The sequence below is a fragment of the Triplophysa dalaica genome, chromosome 9 (genome assembly GCF_015846415.1).
Source record: "Triplophysa dalaica isolate WHDGS20190420 chromosome 9, ASM1584641v1, whole genome shotgun sequence".
NCBI classification, from domain to species: domain Eukaryota; kingdom Metazoa; phylum Chordata; class Actinopteri; order Cypriniformes; family Nemacheilidae; genus Triplophysa; species Triplophysa dalaica.
The window spans coordinates 14621197-14647920 of record NC_079550.1 but is presented as its reverse complement, the minus strand read 5'-3'; the positions used below and the strand labels follow the sequence as shown (position 1 = coordinate 14647920).

The 26724-nt window shown below is 40.1% G+C and overlaps 1 protein-coding gene across 3 annotated transcripts in view; it reads right to left on the bottom strand.

Moving 5' to 3' along the window:
• The window catches only part of bcas3 (BCAS3 microtubule associated cell migration factor), a 196549-nt gene that overhangs the window by 87486 nt on the left and 82339 nt on the right, over window positions 1-26724 (bottom strand). For all 3 annotated transcript variants that reach the window (XM_056757181.1, XM_056757183.1, XM_056757184.1), the window contains exons 21-22: window positions 25816-26012; window positions 25319-25416 (exon numbers count right to left, since the gene is read on the bottom strand). In XM_056757181.1, coding sequence (XP_056613159.1) covers window positions 25319-25416; window positions 25816-26012 — 295 coding nt within the window. The remainder of the gene's footprint in view (window positions 1-25318; window positions 25417-25815; window positions 26013-26724) is intronic.

The window sequence follows — 26724 nt, the reverse complement described above, 5'->3', positions numbered from 1 at the left end:
AGTGTTGTGATTTTATTACCATAGAATGAGTTATTTCTACCTACATTCTCCGCGGGTCCCCATACATGGAATTCGCCATGTTGTTACTACAGTAGCACTAAATGTACTGCTCTAAAGAGCGCAGCAAAGAAGCGAAAACGTGACAACATCTTAGTCCTGTGTCAGCCATCGCAGTGCTTTGAAAGGGAGGGGTGGAGTGAGCTGCAATTCACGTGAATGAAAATGAGGATAGCTGTAAGTTTCAATAAATCAACTTTTGTATGTCTTGGAGTCTGAATGTGTGTTTTTTATGCAGGTCTAGGAATTTTTGTTTCTTTATAATTTATGCCAAATTAAATGCGGCATTTACCCAAAAAATCTATACAGTATGATGATTAGCTTCATAAAAGAGCTTTTGAAGCTTTGAAGCTATGTCCTCATTTAGCCAAGTAGTCATGTTTGTAAGAACCCAGCCTCACTGGCAGAAACCTTCACAGTACTGGGCTCCGGCGTTCTCAAAAACGGTTCACAATATGCACTGGTTGTGTTATGTGGTTGGTTGTCCCAGATGTTAAAACTTAATCTAAAAATTGGTTACATTTGGCGAAATAAACTTTTAATGTTCCACTCAACCCACCGCAAACATCCTCTAAAGTGGAGAAAATGTAGAATAAAAGAAATAGCTGTTTGCACCTCCTTACTTCGAGCCACGCTCAAATTGACGCACACTTGGACATTATTACATCTTGGCAGTGATTACGGTAGACCACGTCTTATTTATCAATGTACAAATGACAGAGATACTGAATTGTATGCCAGGAGTATGAATATATAGGGACAATGGGAATGTTTCCAGCTTGGTAAGAAATTACAAGACAGCTTCATATCGTAGATAATAATGGTGTGATTTTTGTGTGGTTGTCTTTTCCAGTAAAAGAAACAAAACCTTAAAAGGTTCAGCGATTCCAAAGAACAACCATTTTTGGTTCCACAGAGAACCATTCATTACAAAGGTTCATTAAGTAACCATCTCTTTCTTACTTTTTTATAATCTGAAGAACCTTTTTCACCACAAAAGACAGAAAGGTTCTTTGGGTGATAGAGGTTCTTTATGGAACCATTCAGACAAAAAAGGCTCTTCTATGGCATCGTGACACACCTTTATTCTTAAGAATGTAGATCTATCTACGAACCTGTTTTTATGAAAATCACAAAAATTATGTTAAAACTGGTTCAACTTCATGTGACATCAACATGCCAGCCACAGTAAATAAAATGAAACCACTTTTACTAAATCTGTAAAAGACTTGACCTTAATTTCTACTGAACTCAGCACTGAATGCAATGCTATGTGACACGGCACGCTTTAAAGAGAAGGGTGATGCTGCCATTGGAAATCTCTTCAATATGGAGGTCGGCAAGTAGCATCAAACAACCGTCTGTAGACCAGCTCCATATGTGGACCTCTGCCAATCACAGATTGCTCCCATGTACTCTCCAGGCAATCCAGAGGTAAAACTATAAATACTGACAGAACAGACTAATTACAGTTAGACCAACTTCAACTAGATGAAGTCTTCACTGCCTCGCTGAAAACTAAACGACAGCGCTGTACCTTCCTCCTTAGGCTTCAACTTCATCTCCACCGAATTTGAATGCTGGTCAGGTGCAACAGCTTGAAGATGAGCTCATGAGGTTTGTGAACTGCGGCTTTTACCATGTGACTCATCGACAGGCAGCGCAGTGTGTGACCTTAAAGGAAGGCACGCCGCATGCCCACAAACACATGGCCTTGAGAGTCTTCTATATATTAGGTTCGAAAAAGGCCACTTCCAATTTGAACCGTTAGAAACCACTTAAAAGAAGCACTGATTTAACTTTGATGAAAACAGAATTCACAATGTGTCGTTCAGTTCACATTGCTACCAACAAGCTAGCTGGACTGCGAGAGGACGGCTGGTGGATTATTTCAATACTCACTACTGAGTAGTTTTAGATGACGCTGACTGTTCGGAGACTCTGTCTGTCACATAATCACACGGTGTCAGGTTGACAGCATCAAGTCAAAAGTCAGAAAGTTCTCTTGAATTAATCCATCTATGATTGAGCAACAGAAAGTTCTGCCCGTTTTACCGCACATCACAGCGAGTTCTTCGATTCAGCATAATTGAAAACGTTCACACTGGATCAAACTACTGAGCTTGGTTACATTGGTACTGTGAAATTCCGCCAAAGCCCTTCGGGGGCAGGGGGTATTTTTATTTTAATTGTAGACGTGACTGTACTGCGGCTGTCCGCATCAGAATTACATTACTAGCTGTGTTCTCTAGAGAGCGCCGATAAATCGCGATATCTGTAGCAGGAGATTGGATGGGACATGATCCTATTTAATAATGCAGAGGTGCAATGCTAAGCCCTTATTCAGACCACAACATTTGCAAATTCATCTAGCTCACATTCAGAACAATGTGCAAGTATGTTCTCACAGGTCAACTAGTTGACAATCCAAAACATCAACAAATGACTTTCATGCAAAGCTTAAAGTGATAGTTCACCCAAAAATGAAAACTCTGTCATTTACTCATATTCTTGTCATTTCAAATCTGAATGACTTTATTTCTTCTGCAGAACACAAAAGAAAATATTTTCAAGTATGTTTGTAACTGAACAAGAGCGGTACCCGTTCACTTCTATTGTATGGACAAAAAACCAATGCAAGTCAATGGGTACAACCGCTTTTCGGATGCCAGCATTCTTCAAAATATCTTCTTTTGTGTTCTGAAAGAGACACACAGATTGTGTCAGCAGGGTGACCCTTAAAATTTCCTTTGTTCCCCTAAAAAAATTCTCATTAAAGATTCATTAAAAAAGCGTCTGCCGAATGAATAAATATAAGTATCTTGTTCAAAGTTGTTACACGGCTAGTTAATGAATATTAAAAAGAAACCTAAGCACACTTGTTAATAAAAAAATTTCCCTGTATTACATAGAAGAAATACACATTTATTAAAAAACGGTCAGTCCCCTTTAGAACATCACATTTCCGTCTTTGCACAACTAAATAGCACCTAAAACTGGATCAGCGCTTGGAATTCTGGGAAAGTTTTAAATGAGTGCAGCATGAAATGAGGAGGGTAAAATAAGTACTCAGCATAGGCAAGAATAACAGTCTGGCCAAGGTGCTCAAGAAACATCTGTAGCCCATTACAAACATCCTACCAGAGATCCACAGCAACAAGAACAACTCCGGCAAAGCTGAGGGTTCAGGAAATGATGTCAAATTCAGGTTCTACTGAACACAGATAATACGTTATTTTATTAAGCCTCTGCGTTCCGCACGGCAGATGGCTTTCAGGAAGCTATTCCTGGGGTGTCCGAGCAGTGTCAGATGTTTGCTCCTTAAAACACCAAACAAACGCATGCATCGTTTTGCCAGCTGTGAACCCCTCCAAAAACGGTATGGGCCACTCCTCCGAGTGTGCTTTAAAGCAAAAACAAGACAAGCCCATGTAGGGAGTGTGAGGCTGTTTTTTTAACAGAAAAACACTTATATCATGTTATGGTTAATTTATTGTCAAAGAACAAAAGGAAAGTGTGTAATTTGGCATAACAAACAAACACTGCTTTGGCAAACTGTACACGTCCAGCTGTGCACTTTCTCTATATTTTTCTTCAGTGCAGGATTGAGATATGAGACTGCCAGGCAGACACACAACCATGCAAACGCAAAATGACTATTAATGTCACGCCACGGCATTTGCATGCCTAGCATCTGGATTTAAACTCATCACGACATGGCTGGCGACTGACAGTGGTGATCAATGTCTGCCGTGGTGAGTTTATGAGTGTGGATTACAATGGGAATAAACTAGCATGGTGGGAGTTCGTGTGATGTGACCACCGAAACTGCCCCGAGCCGCGTTTCTATACCAGCCTGTCAGCTGTCCATTATCCGCTGTGACAGGAGTGAATTTCACCCAATGTGGCACTAAAACAGAATCCACGCTTGTGAAAAGAAACATCATGTTCTTCCTAAAATTAGAAAATTTCATCCAAGAAAATATTAAATTGATGTGCAGGATAGGCCCTGGACTGCACTTAAAGAATAGTTCTCCCAAAAATGTTAATTTAATTATTTCATCATTCCCATTTGCAATTTGAAACCTGTAGGACTTTCTTCCTTCGGCACAACACAAAAAAAGATATTTTGAAGAATGTTAGTAACAAAACTACACTGGCCCCCATTAACGTCCATTGTATGGACACACAGAGACAGCTCAAAATATCTTCTTTGGTGTTCCACAAAAGAGAGTAATATACAGGTATTGTATGACATGAGGGTGAATAAATGATCACAGAGTTGTTATTTTTGGGTGACCTATCCCTTTAAATGTTTTAAGATCATCCCTCAAGTCTGTAAATGCGAAATATATTTTTTATAAAACTTTGATAACTGTTAATTACACGGTAACATTACTTAAATCAAAAATAATTGTTGGTGGTCAACAAGTCTTCTCCCCACTGCTGAAACACCAACCCTTGCATTATTTCTCCATGTTCTCAGTTGCGATCTTCAATAAATTCAAAGGATTTGCAGTGCTCCCTTATACATGGTTAACTGTAGCGTGTATGTGCCCCTTAGACACCAAGGGCATATGCTTTGAGCTCAGTCATTCGCAAATGATTTAAAAGCCAATTGCACTGTTGTTGCTGTTGTAAATACCCTCATAGAGAGGACGGTTCTGTGGTCTAATTGATTATCATTATGATATTTGTTTTAAAGCGATGGAAGACGTTTGGAAAATTAAACTGAGGGATAATGGTACCCATTCATTTTCACTGTATAGACACAAAACCAATGACAAAACCAATGCAAGTCAATGGGTCCCACTGTTGTTCAGTAACCAATTGTTCTTCAAAATAAAAAAAGTCACACAGGCTTGAAGTGACAAGAGGGCGAGTAAATGATGTCATAATTTTAATTTTTGGTTGAACTTTACACAACAGTCCATGCATTACAGCTTCTCTATCTGGAGAAAAAAGATTTAAAGACGTGACGACACATCCTGCACTACACCAGTTTTTGTCCAATGAAATGCCTTCTAAAGCCATATGATTCCTGCAAGTGTGAGGGCCAGTCTGGCATACCTACTAAGACGTGTTTCCCAAACGCATCTCCACCAGCTGACAGGGACACACATGGTGCGTAAAAGCCGTTTGAAGAAGCCCTTTCTCTGCTCGAGCTGCTCTTGTGAAGTGACATTTACCTAATGCTACGCTAAACCTCATTGTAATTAACGGCCGGCTGATATTGATGTGGACTGACTCACAAGAGGCAGCGCCAAAAAACAAATTCTCCCACACCCATGGTAGATTCTTGGTTCAGGCAGCGGGAGCTGGAAGGCTGCAGCATGCTCCAGTAAACAGGCGTGTTTGCTACTTGCCCGCGCCACGTTCTTGCGCCTCGCTTCACCCCCTTGCAAACACCGGGGTCGAGTCAGACGAGCCTTAATGGACACTTTCTTTTCGGCTGTTGGTGACTTTTTCCGACCGCAAGTGCCAGGAGACAAGCTCCGTAATTACATCCGAGGCTCCGGGGAGGAGAGAAGCGTGGGGTGTCCGCCTCGACAATGGCTGAGTGAAGTCTGAACAAAGACACACAAGCAGGCCTACGCACAAAAGGGTACACGAGTTATGGTTTGTGCCATGGGCAAAATGGACGCCAAAAGCAAGAGAACCAATTAGAAGTTGACTGCGAGGCTCTCCTGTGACCTGATTTCTTTACTTTCAACGGCACAAAGTGATGTGGTGCTATTGTACTCAGTCACAGAATGGTGCGCTTGTCTTTATCTGAACGTTACATGCTCTACATCTCACACTCCACACATTCATCAAAGGTGCAATCGGCCGCAAAATATACGGGTGCGCAGTGAGTAAACGTCATGTTGGTTGTGCGATATGTGCCTTTTCACGCCACCATTATATCATCGTTGACGCCTTCCAATGTGTTTGCTCCTCTAAATAGGTTACCACAGTGTGAAACCAAAGTGCAGCGAACTGAATCGAAACCGCCGTTGGCCTTTGTCAAAAGGTCAAGAGAATCAGATTGAGGACGTAGAGTTTAATGGAGATGTTGTGTGAGGACTTGGACATGCTGAGAAGCCGTTTCCGTTAAAAGGGTCACTAGGAGTAGAAGCCGGGGAAGTTTGGTGAAATGAAAAAAACTTGTTGGGGAACAGGATGTGAGAGGTTAATTGGTACCCTGTGTGAAAGCTGTTAACAAGTGAGAGAGTGGAACACCCAGGATGCACTGGGACATTCCAGCAGTGTCATAAGAAATAAACCAGCGAAAAGAATATTTACTTTGGCCTCAGTATCATCCTTTCCAAAGACCGGTCACGCCTATAATCTGGACGTCGTCTCGCTGTTCACACTGTAGGAGCTCTCACACGTTTACTCATGCGAACACACGCAGACGCACTTTGGACCTGGCACCTTCTCTTGTGCTTGCTCAATGGTTCCATAAGGAGTTAGAAGTGGAGCGCTGTGGGCAGACAGGGGACACGAATCCAGAAAACCAGTCAGCGTAAAGGCCTGTTTAGTCCAGGGGCCGTCATCAGCCTAGGGTCACAGCAGGCATCCTAATCACTCCTTTAATGGCACACAGAGTCTTTTTTTCTTCTCTGAGCAGTGAGCCTCAGGTCATCTCACCCATTCAGCTCCAATCTCCAATCTGTGTACCACTTCCAGCCAGTGAACAATGGGCCATACAATAGGATAACCTTACCAACATCTTTTGTTTCGTGGATTCTGCAGTATCTTTGTTTGCTTTGGCCGTCCGCATTTCATTGGTTTCTGTAAACATTTAGACAGATGTACTCGCTATGATGCTGCTACATTGATTTCAAGCTCAAAGTCTCTTTCAGACAGGTGATGGCCAATGAGAGGCTTCCGCTGTACTATTTCCTACAAACCCTTTGAAAATGTGCAGGGCTCACTCAAAAGACAGCTTGTTCGGGGAAATTACATGCTTCTTGCGCCCCGTGTCGCCGTGGACGACAGCACGTCATCTCATCTTGCCTGGCGCCTGCTGCAGCGCAGTTCTGGAGTAGCAAGGTGTTTCTTGCAAGTGACAACACTTAAGCCTTTTACCCTTTTACTTTGGAAACAGCCTCGTTGCGGTTTTACCTGAGCACAGCTCGACAAAGCAGCGATGCATGAGCAATGATGTACATTCTCTCTCTCTAAATGTGACTACACTACTGCTCAAAAGCTTAGGGTCACTTACTCATTTTTTTTATAAATTTGAACTCAACAATACTATAGGATAACACAAATAGTACTCTGCATGAAAAGGCCATTATAAAGATAAGTAGCCTTCCTTTGGCTAAAATTTGCAAAACGGCACTTTTGGAAGTTTACTTCTTGAGGTCTCATCCTGGGATGCTCTTTAACAGTGAGACATTCATTTCAGTCATTTATTTAAAAGGAATACATAAGGCCAAAATGAAAATTCTGTCATAATTTACTCACCCTCTTGTCATTGCAAACATGAATGACATTCTTTCTTCCACAGAACCAATCCATTCCATTCCATTTTCTACCGCTTATCCGAACTACCTCGGGTCACGGGGAGCCTGTGCCTATCTCAGGAGTCATCGGGCATCAAGGCTCTTCCACAGAACACTAAAGATAATTTGAAGAATGATGGTAACCGAACATCAGCGGTACCCATTGACTTGCATAAGTTTTGTGTCAATACAATCCACCTTATTCCGACGCCCCATGATGTTTGCGCAATAGACGGGAGAAACTTCCAGTTCAATGCATTTCAAGTCATTCGTTTATCAGAATGTGAACTTACACACTGACGGCACTTACAAACTAGATCAGCATACTGTCCACTACTTTATAGAAAAAGATAATGATTTTATGACGGATATTTTGCAACTTTATTGATTCTGTTGTTGTGACCGTAAACCAACGAGCAATTTGAAAACCATGGGGGGTTTTCAATATCTTTACATGATGTCGATTGTGTGCTATTTGAAGATGTTGTAAATCAGTTTTTTGTATTTAAAAAATAACTGCAAAGGGTTGCACGGGCCGCGTGCACATATATTAAAGCAGGCCATTAATCTGATAAACAGTATACTAAAGATCACATGCAAATGCTGCCGTTTGACCTTTTTTAACATTCTCTCTACAATTTGTTAAAAAGACGATAAGTGGAAGAAATGCCTACTTTACATCAAGCATTTCAGATGAGAAATGGAGTCCACATGATGTGGTATATTCAAACGATTCTGACAACACGTCGGTAAAAAACAACAAAGAATCGTTGTAAATCCAGTTTACTGCCTCACGTTTTTATTGAAGACCATACAGTGTGTTGATGATGACATAAATCTATTTGATGAAAAAACTCCCTTTTAAAACTGCAAACTCTTTTTAAACTATGAGCACATTAAGTCTAAGTGATGTTTAATGTCTGTTATCTATTTGCTTGAGATAAGCGGTCCACGTTTTGAAGATGGCCTTGAAAAACTCAACAGTTCCTCACAGGAGCAGTCCGTCATAACTTTAGATCCGTGTGTGAAGCGCTCTTTTTTTACGACGTGAAATAAGCTTCGCCTGGTTAAGTGCAGCTACGAACAGCAGGTGTTGCGCATCAGTTTAAAATATGAATCTCTTCAAAAAATCTTCTTTTGTGAAGAAAGAAAGTCATACAGGTTTGAAATGACAAGAGGGCAAGTAAATGGCGACAGAAATAACATTTTTTGGTGAACTATCACTTTAACAGTAATGCTTGCCTTAGCTAATGTTAAAGTGCAGCGAGGCTATGCCCTGGGTTCAGGGTGAGGTGTCAAAATAGTAAAAACATTCACTGCGGAGGCCAGGAAAGCTAGCCACCTTTGGTCTGACTTGGCAAAAATCTCAGCCAACTGTTCTGTTCTTATATCCCAACACGTAACTATTGGGCTCACAACCTCTAAGTCAAGCTTACAGCTTTCTCCTCCTTTTCTGTGGTCATTTATGCATTTGGTATATGCTTTAACCAAACAGCAGGTTAAAGGAATACATTAAGTTTGTTTCTTTGATTGAACCCTTGACCGTCCAACAGAGCTACAAGAAAATCTCTGAAGGTTTAAAATCGGGCGTCTGTGTCTCTTCTTCACACGTCCCTCCCTTTCCCCTCCTGCTCATCTGCCACAAGCTAAATGATCCTTTCATTTCCTGCCGGGCCGCTGGGCCCTGAGGTGGCAGCTACGCTCAGACTCAACGGCTCTGCTCCCATGTGAAATTCACTGCTCTTCCTCTTATTGGCTGATCTACTATCATAACAGAGCTTACCATGGCACTTCCTGTCTGGGGCAGGATCGCGTGAGCAATGCCACGTCTCACACGGACGCCAGACACATATTCAGCTGTGTAAAAAGAATAAGTGGCTAAACATCCAAGCAGACAAACGTGTTCCAATAACACATAAAACAAACATTAATGTTGTTCTGTGCAGCTACAAAAAAGCAGGACAACCAAACAAATATGCTCAACACCCACACACTCCTAAACACACACAGGTTCACAGTTCTCCTCATGCCCAGTCCACAGAGGCCTGACTCCGGAACTGACTTAGGAAGTAACTTAATGGTTACCAAACGTTTTGGGGAACCGGGCGAGCGGCGCGGAGCTAAACATGTGTTTAGAGCAGACAACATCAGCAATCACCACTTGACCTCTCAGCAGAGAAAGGGTCACATACCGCACCCCTTTAAAAAGCGCTGAAGGAAAAAACGAAAAATGTTTAACAGATAATATAATCAAGTGAAAGCACTAGCCTGTTGTGAAGGGAGTGGGGCCGTGCTGACTTCCATATGTCTGAAATGCACAGAGCACAGACCAAATGCTCCGCTGGGAATTTCTCAGAAGAAAACACACAAACATGCATGTACACAACACGACACACACACAGTCACGCTTTACACAGCAATTATGCATTTCCTTGCTTCCGATATTCAGATATTAAAGTCCAGTGTATGAAATATAGCGACATCTAGTGGTAAGGTTTCAAATTGTAACCAACGGCTCACTCCACCCCTCCCCCTTCCATTCGAAGCACTACAGCGGCTCTCACAGGGCTGAGATGTTGTCACATGTTTTCTCCTTCTTTGCCGAAGGAGAAAACGTATTTACAGAACGCACTCTGAAGAGCAGTTTTTCCGCATTTCTGTAAATAGATGCTAAAAAATGACACGCAATGTTTGACAAGATAAAATAAATAAAAAAACTATGCAAGTAATTTGTATGTTACAAAATTACTATTAAAAACTTAATTTTGTCGTCAATTAAAATTATAAAAAAAATTACTTACAAACACTGAAAAGCATCAGTCTCTCAGTCACACGAGTCATTTAATATATTCGACTGTTTTAACAATAAAAATCATTTAATTATTACAAACAATTGCGATACAGCATGTGCAAAAACACTGAATTATTTAAAAATGATTTCGATATATGTTACAGATGGTTTCTAGAATGTTGCTTACTTAGTCAAAAGACCTAGTGTTAAAGGGGTACTTCACTCAATAAAGAAAATTCTGTCATAATTTACTCACCTTCAAGTTCAAATCTGAATACATTTCCTTGTTCTGATGAACACAGGGAAAGATATTTGGAATAATACTTATAACCAAAAAGATCTTGCCCCCCATTGACTACCATAGTAGGAAAAATACAATGCTAGTCAAAAGTGCCCCGAACTGTTTGCTGTCCAACATTCTTCAACACGTCTTCTTTTGTGTTCAACACAAAATAAAGTATTTTTTAATACTATGGTAGTCAATAGGGGGCAACATATGTCTGGTTAAAAGCATTCTTCCAAATATCTTTATCTGTGTTCATAAGAACAAAGACATTTATACAGATTTGGAACAAATCGAAAGTGAGTAAATGATGACAGAATGTTTGGTTGAAGTATACCTTTAAGGTTCATATGCTCCTGGGGGTTTGATCTCTAAAAATCTCTAATCCAAAGCATGAGCAAGTGTTATAGTAACAGTGATGCTTGCAAGTAGCAATAATTGCTTATGCCTGTGTTTTTAAAAGTGTTGTGTGAAGGACTCACATAAAATGTAACAAAAGTGAAGTCATTCTTCAAGCATTCCTCCATTTCCTCAGCCATTACAGTAAGTGACCCAACACCTCTGGCTCCCCCTGGGCTTATTTATAGCAAATGAATCAGAAATCTGAGAAAACTCAGCCCAGAATCCTCAACTTGCTTCACATTAGGACCACAAAGCTCTAATTGCGCAATGATTTAAGAAGAAAATCAAAGATCCGGAAACCGTGTGATCAGTCTGAGGTAGACAAGATGGGTGAGAATCTTTCACACAAGACTTCAGTTTATCTGCGTCTTTCCTGTCAGCCCTGTTAAAAGCTTTAACAGCCCAATGGTTTCGACCTTAAATTCTTTGTTTCCAGACAGCGGGTTGCGGTGTTCTGCAGTTGGATGTGTACAACTGGAGTTTTATGATGAATGGAGAGGAAAAAGAGAGGAACAGGAAACAAAAACAATGTGAGAAAGAGCTTGAGTTCTAGGTGGAGGGCCTAGTCTGCCATATTATGACATAATATAAGTGAGCAAAAACTTCATTATGTTTAACTGGTATAGTGGAACAAAATGCAACTTCAAATACCTTCACTTTGGATTTGTCTGGGACAGAGCTCAGGTTTCCCTGCAGACTGCATTAAAATGCCAGTGGGGTTAAAAGTGGGTGCAATTGGGTGCGAGACGCCAAAATTAAAGAATAGGCAATGCGCTCTGTTTACATCTGCAAAGGGCTGGGGTGACAGAGCTCAGCATGATGAATCTCAGGCACAAGGTTAGAAAAAAGTGCTCTTTAAAGGCCACATTTTCAGAGTTTTCTATGGGAGTATTGCCAACTTCCTGAAGAAAATGCATGTGCCAAGAAGGCAGTGACAGAGTTGTGTAAAAATGCCAGCGGAGCTCACAGCTAGGAAAGGGGGTTAATGGGTGTAGAGAGAGAGAGAGGCATTGTGCAGTGTGTTAAAGGTTAGAAGAATATTCATTCTTTTGAAATTGGTAAAAAAAGCTACATAAACATTCTCCCGGATGTAATTTTCAGTGCGCGGACACATTTCCCAGTAGAAATCATCAGCGAGAAGGAAATCGTTTAGTCTCCTTAAGTGCCAAATTGTATCCTGATTTTCCTGCCCAGCTGCCTGAGCAAGTTGGAGGGTGGCCTTTAAAAAAAAAACAATCATGGCATAGTTTGTAATTATGTATTTGTATCCTTTTGATTTGATTTAAATAATTATTTTTCAAAATGTATGTAGTCAGATCGCTTAGATTCAATCTAAATCTGTTAATTGTGAAAACTATTCGAATTTTTTTAATAAATGGTATGTTTATGGTTTAAATATTATCAGCTGCACAACAAGCCCGATCCAATTAGTTCAATTGTATGAGTTTTTTTTTAATACAATTTAAGCGGAAATAAAGCCTAAACAAAGGAAGCTGTCATTTATGTCGTGCTCATAAACTAAACCTTTTTCTCATTGACCACTAATAATGGGTGGGTCAAGAAGTAACCCACTAAAATGTATTCTGAAGTATGATAGTAACAGTTTTGGGACCCCAATGACTTCCACAAAATGAAAAAAACGTTGTACTATATCAGAGCATGTTTTGTTTATCTCAAAACTTGGGAAGTTTGTAGACAAATTTGGACTAATCGAATTAATTCATATAAGATAGTTTTACAATTCCCTCAGCTTTTAAGGGTCATAGCGTTATCTTCATTGACTGTAAATGGCGAGAAATTATTTAGAATGACGCAATGGTGCACTTGCAACATTATGCTGACCTGACCTCAGGTTTAATGTAGAGGGGGGATTGATAGGAGTGTGACACCCCACGAGATAAGACACGAGATTGGGTCCATGAGAACAAGATTTTTACACAAATAAATTGTCAATGATGAAGTATATCACAAAATGGTCTTTGATTCAACTGAAAATCACTTCATGCAAAAAATGTAGGTGCATATTGAGATCGGCTCGTAATGAATGTCGTTTACACTTATATTACACTTACAAATATAATAGCTTTCCACTTTGACGAGAAATCTTGTCACGTTTAAATCTCGTGAGTTCCTGTGGAACAAGATCTGGCGAAACATCGAGGAATTGAAACGTTTTTCAAAATAGTAAAACGTGCATTACAATTATCACTTATTAAATAACATGATTGAATCAATATGGAAGAAATGGTTTACCCCCAAATAAAATGGGAAGAACTGTGAAAAACAAACATTTTTATATTTAAATTTGCAGGAATTTAACAGCTTTGTTTTCTAGCATATCACTTGTTTACATTCACTCGAGCATCATCATTTTCAGTGCTTGCTTTTTAAATAGTCCAGAAACCAAAAATTTTACTGGGAAGAATCTCAATGCATTTACGTTGGTTTGCTTGCAGGTTTACAAAAGTATCCTTGGCAAACTTGAAAGGTATTCATGGTGGGTTGAGTACATTTTATGTAACCTGTGAAACTAAGCATGCACGCTATCTGCATTTTTCTAAAGTCATGAGTGATTATTCAAATTGGATGGTTTGTAAAGGCTTTCTATGGTTTTGTGAATTTTCAAAAAATGTTCAGTAATTTTACAAATATACATTTAAACGAATCTAAATAGATAAAATATTAGAGTTTGAAAAAACAACATGCTTTAAAAATTCTGAATTACACTATGACTGGCATTGAGACATTATCCTCCAGATCTATGAAAGTGAAGAGGCTAGATCTGGGATTTTACAGTACAGACAACAACAATCAGAATCTATGTCATTTGAGCAGAAGGTGTTGATCCTAGAGATGAACCTTCAGATGTTGGTGTGCCACTTGAATGTGTGTTAGTTCTGCGAGAGGAACATGTGCAGCTAATTTATTAAAATGACTCGAAATGCTCGCCGCTTAATTCGAGTCATTGTGTTTACTAGAATTCACAACCAAGCCTCATTGGAAATATTTCCAGTGGTCATTTCAAGACACTAGACAACGTTTTTCCTGATCGAAGTGACTGCGTTGCACATGAACAAATGGATGCACAAATAAAGCTAAAACCAAAACGACTGCAGGCAGGACGATGCATTAGATGTTCCAGCTGACGCTTTGCTGGTAGAAATAGAATAAGAATCATTTATACGTATTTGTAGAGCTTGACTCACAACTGTTTTGACATTTTTTGCTCAATGTCTCTTGCTTTTTTTCTTCTTTCTGTTTTCTGATTGGCTGTGGGGGTCAGTGTGGTGTTTACTCCAAATAATTTACTGGATTATGTTCCGCTTAGCACTCAGTTTGGGGCGACAGAAGTATGGAGAGACGCACTCTCTGCCCAAGGCTTCAGACCCAGGGACTGGTTTCATTACTGTATCTTCCTACTGCTTAAGACAATTGAGGTGCAGCTTTGACCTCCTTTAGTAGTTGAGTGGCACCAGCAGCACCAGGGGGGTTTTTGAGATGCCAGCGAAATAAGCCTGGCGGGCACAAACAGCACCTTGCATTAAACATAGCTTCCAAGAGTAATACATAAATAAATGTCACTTCTCAGTATAATACTTCTTGTCATTTGGTCTCTACTTTCTTATAACTTCACATTTTTCTCAAAAACATGACAGTAGCTGCATCCGAAATGGCAAACTGTGACGGTACGTACTGAATATAAATAAGTAAATACCTATCAATTGTTCTATGCAGGGGCGGGTTTACCGTTTTGGAGGCCCTAAGCCAAGTCAAGACCTGAGGCCCTCCACACATTGCCTAACATTTTTGTTTGAATTGCAGTATTGAGTACATGTAATTAATGAGACATAAAAACATACAAATATAAACTGGATTTATTTTACATTGAACCACATAACAGAACAAAATTCTCTACAGTTTGTTATAAGAATAAACATTCAGAATAATACAGAATGCTTTTTAGCTACCGTATAAGAAAGTAAAAGGTGCAAGATTCTTCTTTTCATTACATTGTTCTGCTAAAATTAGTGCTACATTTCTTTTGCTTTCGTTTTTGCTTCTTTGCGTATATCTATACAAATGATTTTACCGCTTGTAGACACTACTGGACCCCCAAGCTTGCGGGGCCCTACGCATCTGCGTGGTGGTTAACAACGCTACTGGTTCTATGTAGTATGAGTGGGATGAATAAATATCGGATACTGCATCCGCCCTATTTAATAGTCATGTGACCTGTATGTTCTAGTATTGATGTTTAGTCACAAGAAATTATTTTATCGTTATTTAAAAGGACATCCGTCTGAAAGTTTTCCGCAATTTTATATTTAATTTACTTTTGTAATTTCACCATTGCCCAGCTCCCGTGTCATCATGGGATAGAGTAGTGTCTATCCCATGCACATTCACAAATATCAGCTGAGAAGTAGACCCTCCTACTGTATTTTTGCCATACTATTCATGTTTCATGAATCATACTTAATTTAGCCTTCTATACAGTATGGAAGTTGTATGCTCTGAAACTAGTTTTGTAGACAAAATGTAACTGTGCTAACATATTTAAAATGTTATTGACATTTTTCTATTGTTATACATCACATCTAAAGTTCCAATAGAATACGAATACATATTTTGGCAAAGGGTGACTATAGTGAATAGGCAGAAATAAAAAACAATTGATTGATTTTGGATTACAACACCACATTTGAAGTAAAATTTGTGCTAATTCATATTTTTAATGAGCTTACTATTATTGTGTTCCTTTTTTGCAATTTGCAAAAATTATGAAAAATAATAAAGCACAACAACATAACACATTCATACTGTGATATTCATACTATTTCTGCACTTCTGATAAGATTAACTTTACTTCATTGGCTCTGTACTTGAACTGTGCACAACGAAAACGAAGTTGAACGTAATCTAATCTAAATGAACAGCGCAAGATCGCGAGCACATTTGCATTGCAGATGGGTTCACATTAATGCTTGTGCACTCCAGCCCCGCACGACAAGAAAGCGGCCTGAGACCTTCACTGGGCCCGAGGGGGTTCAACCGTGACTTCAAAGGCATTGGTTGTACAGGAGTGCAGTACACAGTCCAGGCCGAGTGTTGACTGCTAAACCATTTCCACAAGTCAGGCAAAGAAAGACTGCGCTACCTTCTCAAGGCTTCCAAAAATAACTGAGGTGACTCCAACCTGCCAGCCAGCTTTTCTTGACGGGGCTATAATTAATATGACAAGTCTATCCAGAGCAGAATAAATTATTCTGTATGCCTGACCACCGCTTACATGCGAGCAGTTTGGGGAGTTCATTGAAAACACATGTTTCTGGGAAAGACCGCTTTGCGTGTTTCGCCGCTCCTGAATACATTTCCGCTCCCATGCGACTTCGTTACGGCTGGCAAAGTTAAACGCAACCGAATGGGTTCAATACTGGCACAGCAGTGGATCTAACAAGAGTGGTGCATTTGTTTGACCGCAGTGGACGTGAGTCAGTCAGTAAAACATAAGTACGTGGCAACATGCTCCACTCATCCCGGTGTGCACGTCTCCGTGCACAGACAGTTCACACTGACGTGTGCAGGAATTCAAGGAGCCCGGGTGTAGCTGGCAACGGGCCCTGTGGCCCGAGGAGGGACGCATTTCGAGTTCGTTTGAATAGCGTCACGCATGGGGGCGCACGGAAGGGAGGACAGTCCACATGCGGAGTCCGTTTCAGAGAAAAGGAGGAATATTAATGAATGCATTTTTCATAATTTAACACGAACTTGGGTTCTCTATGCCTCTTAAACAAGGAGGGGAGGGTGCGGGGAAAGAAATGCATTAGAATGATCTGGAAATGATGCTTTCCAGCCCTGTACTGAGACAATGAGGTATAAATTACCGTGATAAGATCTGGGCAAAGTTCAAATCAAGCGAGATTTTCACATCTGGTCCTGCACTCTTGTCATCAAATTAATGGATTCTTCTAAAGCCGTGCGGAGCAAGAATGTGATAACTCGTGCTTCCTGTTCTACTGATAACATTCCCGAGGGAAAGGGAGGCACAGAGTCTTCTGAAGTCTGCACAGCAGCGGACAGCAAACGTCTCTCCTCTGTAGCTACACACACCAATGCTGACACACAAATGTTTCAAACAAATCTGCCTTAATTTAGCCCACAGAACGAATACCTTTAGACAAAAAGAAAAGCTCACTAAGAAAACTGTCAAGACCTTTTCGATGCTACGAAGACGCATCTCCTGCTTGCCCGGCCTGCCAAAACCGATTGTGAATCAAACGTGTGAGGTGTGCACTTTCTGCCTCGCCTGCTCTCTCTGCCGATGATGCCAGCGCACCTCAGCTCATTGAGAACAACACAGAACAGACATATGGAAAAGAGAAAGGACAGGCCAGACAGAATATCTAACAAAGAGCTTGCTTACATTTTCTGAAGAAACGTGAGTGTGGACTTGCTCGTGCAAAACTCACCACCATAAGTATAATTGTTAAAGAGATAGTTCACCAAAAAATGAACACTCTTTCCACATTTACTCCCGTGTGTCTTTTTAAACGTGTATGACTTTCTTTTTCCACAGAACACAACAGAAGATATTTTGAAGAAAGTTGGTAACCAAACAACATTAGCCTCCATTGAATTTCATTGTATGGACACAAAACCACAGAGACATTTACATTTACGCATTTGGCAGACACTTTTATCCAAAGCGACTTACATTGCATTATCCTATACATTTATACTTAGGTATGTGCAATCCCCTGGGATCGATCCCACAACCTTGCGTTGTTAACGCAATGCTCTTAACACTAAGCTACAGGAAAGCATTTCTCAAAATATATTCTTTTCTGTTCTAAAGAAGAAATAAAGTCGTACAGGTTTTAAATGAGGGTGAGTAAAGGATGAAAGAATTTTCATTTTTTGGTGAACTGTCCCAGTAACTGGTGATGGCAGTAAACCCTAAAAAGACTCATTTAAATAATTGTCTGATTTTCAGCTATGTTAAACAGTAATGCATGAGCGGTCAGAGCCGCGTATCTCATAGGGTTCACTTAGAGGAAGCTCCGGCAGATTCCATCCAAGACATTTCAGACGTTCCTGGCTGATTGGAAACACACAGGGCTAAATGACCAGACGTTTATTTTCAGGTGAGGAGAGAGAGAGGCAGAGGCTCCTCACCTCTTCACTGTCTCGTGGATTCGGTTTCCAGGAAGGCCCGCCGGCGGGGGTTAATCTGCGGCGCTAAATGAATAAACAAAGGATGTCTCTGTGGGCAGGTGAGTTCAAATCATCTTCCCACACTGAAACTCATCTGCACAGGAAATGACCCGCAGCACCTCACCTACACACCTGGAGAAGGGAGGGGCTGTCCAGGACAATCTGACCATGTCACATTACCTCACCTCCAGAAGAGGAACTCTCCTCTCACATCTGTCAACAGGCCTCCAGTCATCCTTCAACAGCAGCTCATTCCACACACATACGCACGCACACGGACACACACACACGCCCACTAGGGATAAAACTGAGGTCAATATCACATTCGAGAAGCAAAATAAACAGTACCTATTCTGTTTAATAGTTAAAGAAATGACAAAAAGTATTTCAAAAATACTTATTCTTACACTTTCCCTTTATAATAAATAAATGCACAAAATACACAAAAGCTGTATATCTTAATATATAATGAAAAATAAGGTTATAATTAAATATCCGATAATACAAAATAAACAGAAATACACTAAAGTTGTATATATTAATAAATTATAAAAATAGGTTATAATTAAATATTTTATGATTAAAAAACATAATAGTTGTATATATTATTACATCATAAAAAATTTGGTTATAATTCAATATTTTATAATAAAAATGTTGGTTCATAACATAATGACTAATGGACTGTATAAAACTTTTAACGGTGTAAATCTACTCATAAACTAAAGTAAAAAATGCTGCAAAAGTATAATTTATTGTTAGTTTGTGTATCTACTGCGTTCAAATGTTAACATATAAAACATTGTAAGAAATCTCTAAACATTACTGTGAAATGTGAGAAATATAAACAAACATTAATCGCACACACTCGGCTGTTTAAAATGCAAAACAAATGCGACAGACATGCTGTCTCCTATCTTAAAAGCGCCGAGGAAGAGTTGGAGTGCTTTCTCAATTTTCATCCGCTATTCATTTTTAACAGCTCTTTCTGCTTGCTGCCGAACGCTTGGCGCAACGACTCATGAAGCGGTGAACAGGCGCCGGCTCTGAGGTGTAAAAAATACCATCGCAGCTGCCCGATCGATACATTATGGAGTGAAAGTGCATGCTGGGAGAAGATAATGCAGCCTCGTACGGAGACGTTGTCAGACTTCATTAGCGTCTCCAGGGGTGTGCTGGGAGCGACAGGCATATGCAGAGTCGCTGAGGCCAACACTTCAGTACAGAGAGCTTTTGTTCATAGCTTTTAATTGTGGCCCCACTTTGTACCCCCTGTACACTCGGATGTGGCAGGCAGGGACAGCGGGACACACGCACGCACACACACGCAACAACAAAAATACAGTGGGGAAGATGGAGACAGAACACACTGTGCCTCAAGCAAGTAGGTACTTTCACAGGCTGTGGTGTACTAACTACTGTGAGAGGAATGGGAAACATTTTAGGACCATGAGATGTACAGGTTTCAAAATTATTGTCACACCTAAGGACTGTCCATTCATATAGATAACTCAAAATGTGTTCACCCAAAATAAAAATTCTGTCATATATCGTTTGTTCACCCTTGTGTCATTTAAAATCTGTATGACTTTCTATCTATTTTCAGAAATGTCTCTTTGGTTTTGTGTCACACAATTGAAGTCAATGAGGGCCAGTGTTGTTTGGTTACCAATATTCTTTAAAGAAACAAAGTCATAAAGACATTAGGGTGAGTAAATGATGACAGAATTTTTATTTTTGGGTGAACCATCCCTTTAACCTTATCTGTCCCTATTTCAACAGAACAGAATCACTTTATGCACCCTAGATAAACACCAGGTAAAAGTTTTTAGAAGACACACGAGTCATGACAGACACTGTTTTTTTAGCAGCGAGCATTTGGATGTATTTGATTTGAATCGTTCAACACGGTCACGTCAGCTTTAAACAAGAAAAACAACGAAAAACAGCAAAGGTCAAGCTCTAGTTTGTGCAATAATGGGCTGGAACGCAACTTTATCTTATCACAGGAAGGCCAATCTTATGTTTGTTTTGTAAACATGTATGCAGAGATTTACATGCTACCACAAGCTGTGCCACGTGTTGTGGAATACTGAATTTAGGATCTACAGCTCATTCTCTTCTGTTTGCCGTGATGGCTGTAAGGTTCCTAATGGCACATGAAGTGCCAATGTCTGCACGTCACCTGATCACCCTCCAACATCTAACCCCACTTGACCAGATGTGCCCCGATAACGCCCTAAAACACACACAAACCCCCTGGCCACAGATAGAGTGTTCAAGCAAACAAAAGTGGTTGGAAACCATCCAAAAGACTCTTCAAATCACAACTCAGAGCAGCAGTGGTTTATGGGTTCATGTGTGGACTGTATGGTTGCTCGCAGCAGAAGTAAAAGCTTTGAGAGTACACAGCAGATGCGTGACACATTGCTGTCCATTCGGATGCTTTAAAGAGCAGCTGCTCCCGCCTCTGGCACTACACACACACACACAACGCTGCCCTCAGTTTTCACATACAGTAGAGGGTCAAAGTGACAGCTATACAAATAGATTTTTACATTTTCGGAAGAAAATGCATGATTGCTAGGGATAGCAAACCCAAAAATATTTGGGTTAGAAGGCACTTAAACAAATCAACACACAAAACAACTGCGATATACACACAGGCACATGCAAAACTAGACCAGGCAGAAAGTCCGCAGCGGTAATGAGCATGTTCATTGTACTGTACACTACAAAAACTGCTTAAATCTTCCGGTTCAAAATAGGACTTCAAGCAAGACACAAATATTACACAAGAGAGAGCAAATGCTGAATGCTTCACCTTCGCAGAGGAAAGAAATGAATATGAGAAACTAGAATACTATTAATGTTCATCACTGTATTGTTTAACATCTTTTTTGGTATCATTTATTTTTTCAGCGACTTTATAAATAAAAACACTGTTTTTGAAATGTTGACTTCAACTATATAATAACGAAAAAGCAGCCAATGAGAATCCAGAACTCCTTCAATGCTACTTCAAATCATGCCAAGGTGAACCCTTAAGAACCTGAGAGAAACATTTGGTCTACACTGAAAACGCTAAAATAAAATATAATAGCTTTAATTTAGTTTAATTTAATTACTATCGTACTTTATAAAATTCAATTTTCACAATTCAATTTTTTTTTTATTCTCATGTATTCTGTTCATGTAATAATTTTCCTCTTTTTGTGATTTCTTTTTCTTTAAAGAACAAAGTTGAACTGAATAAAGCACAGAATAAAACAGAATAGAATAAAATAGAATTATATAGTATGTATAATTATGTCAAAAAGTTTAAATGCAGAGAGAGAGAGAGAGAGAGAGAGGAATAGGAGGGGTAGATGGAAGTGCAAGATAAGTGCATTGGACCTCTGATTCTCAGACTGTAGGTTGATGATAAGAATGGCATCTTTCACAGTCAGATCTGCAAATCTGGCCAGGCGTCCGTGGCAGCCTCTGTATTGTGGCGGGGACTTCCAGGTCAGTGGCAGAAGAATAGAGTCAGTGAGTGTGGTGGAGAGGGGGCCCGGGGCAGGTGGCGGGCCGCTATTGAAAGAGACAGGCAAGGGCGGCAAGGAGAGCGCTGGGTCACGGGAACGGTCCCCCTATCTATAGGCGTCTCAAAAACACCTCTCATTGTTGGAGGAGATCATGTGGCACGGGCTCCTCCTCGAACCGCGTCAGGATCCTTCTGGCCTGAATGTGCGCAGTATCTCTGACAACAAGCCACCTTTATGCCCATCCAGGTAATTACAGACTACGGGTGAGGATCCATTACTGCTGGACGCAGGTAGAGTCCAGGTGCCTGCTCTCTGAGCGCTCAGCCATGCTGGGAGAGGAAACCAGGGGAGCGCTCAGGCCTGGCTTACAAGCCTCAAGGCAATTCCAGCACACAGGAGTATACTATACTACAACACACAGAGATGGCTTTGTTTTGTCACTCACTCACAAACGCATACATTCTGCACCTGACTTGAGAGCTGTTTGAAGGTATTAGATAAAAACACATTGAATTGCTCTTTTCTTTTGTTTCTTTGATTGACAGGAGTCACAGCAGCAGGTTTAAGAATACTGCCCCTTTAAGAGGTGACTCTCTAGACAGATCTGACCCCCTTTCCCATTTTTAAAACTCTTTGGATTCATTTAGGATTTTAAACATATATACTGTATATATATATATATATATATATACACATAAGACTTATCCAGAAGCACTTCCGGTTAAAGTTTTCATTTGTTTATTTATTATTCTTTTTTTATCTTACATACATAATGAAATTTTAAAGATATTTGTTTAACATTTTGATTTGGTTGTAAATGTATTTTGTTCTGACATTTGTCTAGTGCTATAAAACTGAAACCAGAAGTTATTCCGGACCAATGTATTTCTTATATATATTACAATTTTTATATATTTTTATATAATATATTTTAAAAATAGATAAGATTTAATTCATTAAAGGCTGCAATCCAGAACGTTTGCCTCTATTTGAAACCTAAAATTCTTCAATGTTTTCATTGGTTTAAGTCAAATAATGTCAAATTTATAAATCATTATTATAATCGTCTTATTGCAACCGGGGGATTTTGGTAGTAAATGCTCACAAAATTCATTTCTAAATTTAATTACGGCAGTTCATTTATATAATTTCTTTATTTTACAAAAAAAAGAGACAAAATAAATTATAGTTAAATAAAAAAACAATAAATGCCTTGAAATCTAAGTGAAAATGTTTAATTCTGATGATGAATGAATATCATATTTTGGAAAAATGGATCATGACGTTAATAATAAACTTACAATCTACAGCAGTGCAAAAGTCTCGCCTTATATCTATTGCTCTGTTGTCTGACCTTTGTTAAATCTAAACACTGGCTTACTTGCATTACCCCACAAGAACAAACAAACACACACACAGATGAGCGCAAACAAAAACATGCGTCTTCACCTCCGATACAAGACGCACTAACAGCTATCAGCAAAGCTTCTTCCAGGACATGATAGCGAACTCACAACAGGTCTACATCTTTCGTGCACTGTCGCCCACTCATCACGCGATCTCCGACGCCACACACATAACAACCGGCCAAGGAAGGAAAAGTGCTCACCCTTAAAAAATGACAGGGTGTTTCTGCCACTGAGTCATAACAAAATACAATCAAAAGAGACTTGTGTTTCTGCTTGCTTTATCATGGGTTCAAATAGATTATGCGGCTGCTGTCTTTTCTCACACAATGAGCTGTGTAGTCTAGTGGGGACTCGGTGACGCTTCTGGGACCAGATAGGTGTATCGATAATGCCGGCTACATGTCCGATTGATTTTGGGAAGCTGAGACACTGCCTCCTGATACTGTGTGTCAAGCAGATGCGTTTTGCTTATGAAGGGTTTAGTGTCAGTATCCGGTAGAGAGGGTCACAGAGAGCCCTGATTCCCTTAGGGGTGGCATATAACACACACAAGACGCCACACAAACACAGCGTGGAGAAACAATTATTAAAAGATAACATCCAGTAAAGCTGCGACACCTTCAGCAGATCTGTCTTATGCACTTCTTTGTAATGACCACAGTGTGATCCGAAACTGCCTTGCTGCATACATTGGTGGCATCGTACATTCCTTAAACCTTATAGGTGACTTAAGATTTGGAAGCTTTCAATATAAAAACAACAAAACTGACATTCGTGTCATTCCAAACCTGAATGGTTTGAAGAACGCTGGTAACCAAACAACATTGGCCCCCATTCACTTCCATTGTATGTACTCTACACAAAACCAATTTATCAAAAGAGTCGGGTACAGGTTTTGAACAACATGAGAGTGAATAAATATAGGTCGAATTTGTGAACTATCCCTTCAAGAATCTTAAGTTTTAGTCTCAAGTAGTTCTTGTTTATATCACAAGATACAGTACAAACTTCTTCCTTGTTAATCTCAAATGACCTACTAAATTTATTAAGAAAGTAAACAGACACCTTTAATTTTATGTGGACTTTAAACCTAAACAGCAAGCAAAACAAGAACACTATCCTGTAAAGCGGTATCAGATGAGGACAGCCCGAACTGAAGAGGGACAGCGGGAGAGATCACGGCAGTGGAGGTGCATCTAGGCTTCGCGGGACAAACAGGACCGCACAGCCTTTTGAAGGCACAAAGACAAAGCGATGAGCGCTGATAAGATGAGGCGCCACACTGCTCGCAGCCCTGAGAGCTGAGCAATCACACAGACAGATAAGCATCGGCTCATAAAACTGACTCCTGGAGCTCTTCACCAGACGGCCAGGAGAAAAAGAGACAGAGGGGAGGTGAAGACGACGAGGAAGTGGTGCGTGTTGTGCGATAAAGCTGGTTACTTTCTTTCTTTTGGAGGTGAGGGTTAGGGGAGGAGCTGCTGATGAGACGCTTTTTATGACGGGAAGTTGCAAGATGCAAAAGAACAGCAGGTACGTTTGGAGACGCGGCTAAGAGTCAGTGCTATCTTAAAGATGAGAACTACTGACAGTGAGATGGGGTTAATGCTTGCGCTAAACATCACGACAGTCGACACAAAGTACCTTCCACTGACAAACTGCGTTTCCCAGCTCGACAAACGCGGCCGGCCGGATATGCTTTGATTTCAATGAGACATGAAGGACTACGACACGCATGCAGTGGACGTGCGAGCACACGCAGCAAAACAGCACTCGGTGCGAGTGCAAAAGAGCAAACAATGCAGTGTACTTTGAGTCCATAAAATTGATTTGTTCAGACTGTTTCTTCATCTACACAATGAAAAAATTTTTTTGGAAGTGCAAACTTGACCGTGTTTCGGACTATTACAACGCTGTAAATGCATTACACAACATCGATCTAATCCACATAAAACACTTACTGACCAAACTGGTGGTATTCTGACAACCTTAAGCATATCAAATTGATATCTGAACTCCTGACAGAGCATTTGCATGACTCAAATCTGCAAGCAAAAGTTGAATAAATAGTTGAACACATTTATTACACTAAAAACGGCCCCATTCTGTTGAGAAAGCAAAACATTGGCCAATGATCTTACCCGAGCCAGTATCTATAACTGTGGACTGTCCTCTACGGTCGGCCACCAGGCGTGAGGATCCAGGCATGCTGACCGGCTCCGAGCGCACTGGCTGGATCCTGCAAAACAAGGATGAGAAATATCAAGAGACTTTAATTCAGGTTCCACTACAATACATTACTACTATGTCCTAAAACAGTAATGCGAGTGTGTGAAATGTGTATCAAAACGTGAAGCTGTTAAACACGCATGTCATTGTGGTTTAAAAGTGGCAACATCAATACGATAAAACACGCTGAGGTTCAATAATTGCATTTATTAATATTAATAAACAATGCTTCTGCTGAGCAAGTTTATTATTCTAACCGTATGCTGCTTAGAGTTACAAGAATCGTTGCCTGGCATATTAATATACAAAGAGCGTGTGGTGAGAGTGTATTTCTGTGCTGTGGTTAGTAACGCGAGTCGGATCGTAAATTCAGCACAAATGTGCGTGAACGCATGTTTGGCATCGACACCTAAGGCTGTGGAGGTCCAGGTCATCCGTGTCGAAATCAAGCAGAGGCTGCTGGGTGTCGCTGGGCCCATGGGACTGCAGTACAGAGGAGCTGGAAGAGATGACTGTGGTCTGTCCTGACGGATGGATGGTTTTGAACTGAAACTGAGGGCCCATCCACAATCTTCTGTGAGGGCCGGTGTGGGTCACAATCTCCACCTTTAAAATACATGACATGTGGACAACATGACTAGGGTTGTCAAAGGATTAATCACATCCAGAATATGTTATGTGCTTACATATCTGTGTACTGTGCATATTATTTTATATTTATAAACACATACATGCATATATTTTAAAATTATTTCACATTTATATACAATGTAAATGAAATAAATACATTTAAATATTTCCTAATATGTGCACATATATGTGTATGCGTACAAAAGTATATGCACAGTATATATACATATATTACTATGTAAACACAAACTTTGTTTCTCCATGATTAATTATTATCATTATTACAAGCTATTATATTGGCCAATATTATTTTGCCAGCAGAAAATGTTTACATTTTGACAGAAGACAATTAAAAACGTAAAATGTTAGATTTTTTTAAATTGCTGGGCAATTATAATGGGGCATAAACGATTATTGACTGAAACAGTTCCACCCCTACATTGTATATTACATCAAACCATGCCACCCTAACACGCACGCACACAAGCTAACATAGACAAGTGTCTTCTTTGGACCAGCCATGTCAGTCTGTATAACAGAACGTGTGTGCACATGGGAGAAGATGGGGCATTACATGTGTGTCAGCCACACGCCACTCTTTCTTCCCAGTGGACCGCATGAATGTGGCACAGAAAGATATTCCATCACCAACATCGCGTAGTATCAAGTGAGACATGAGGAGGAACAG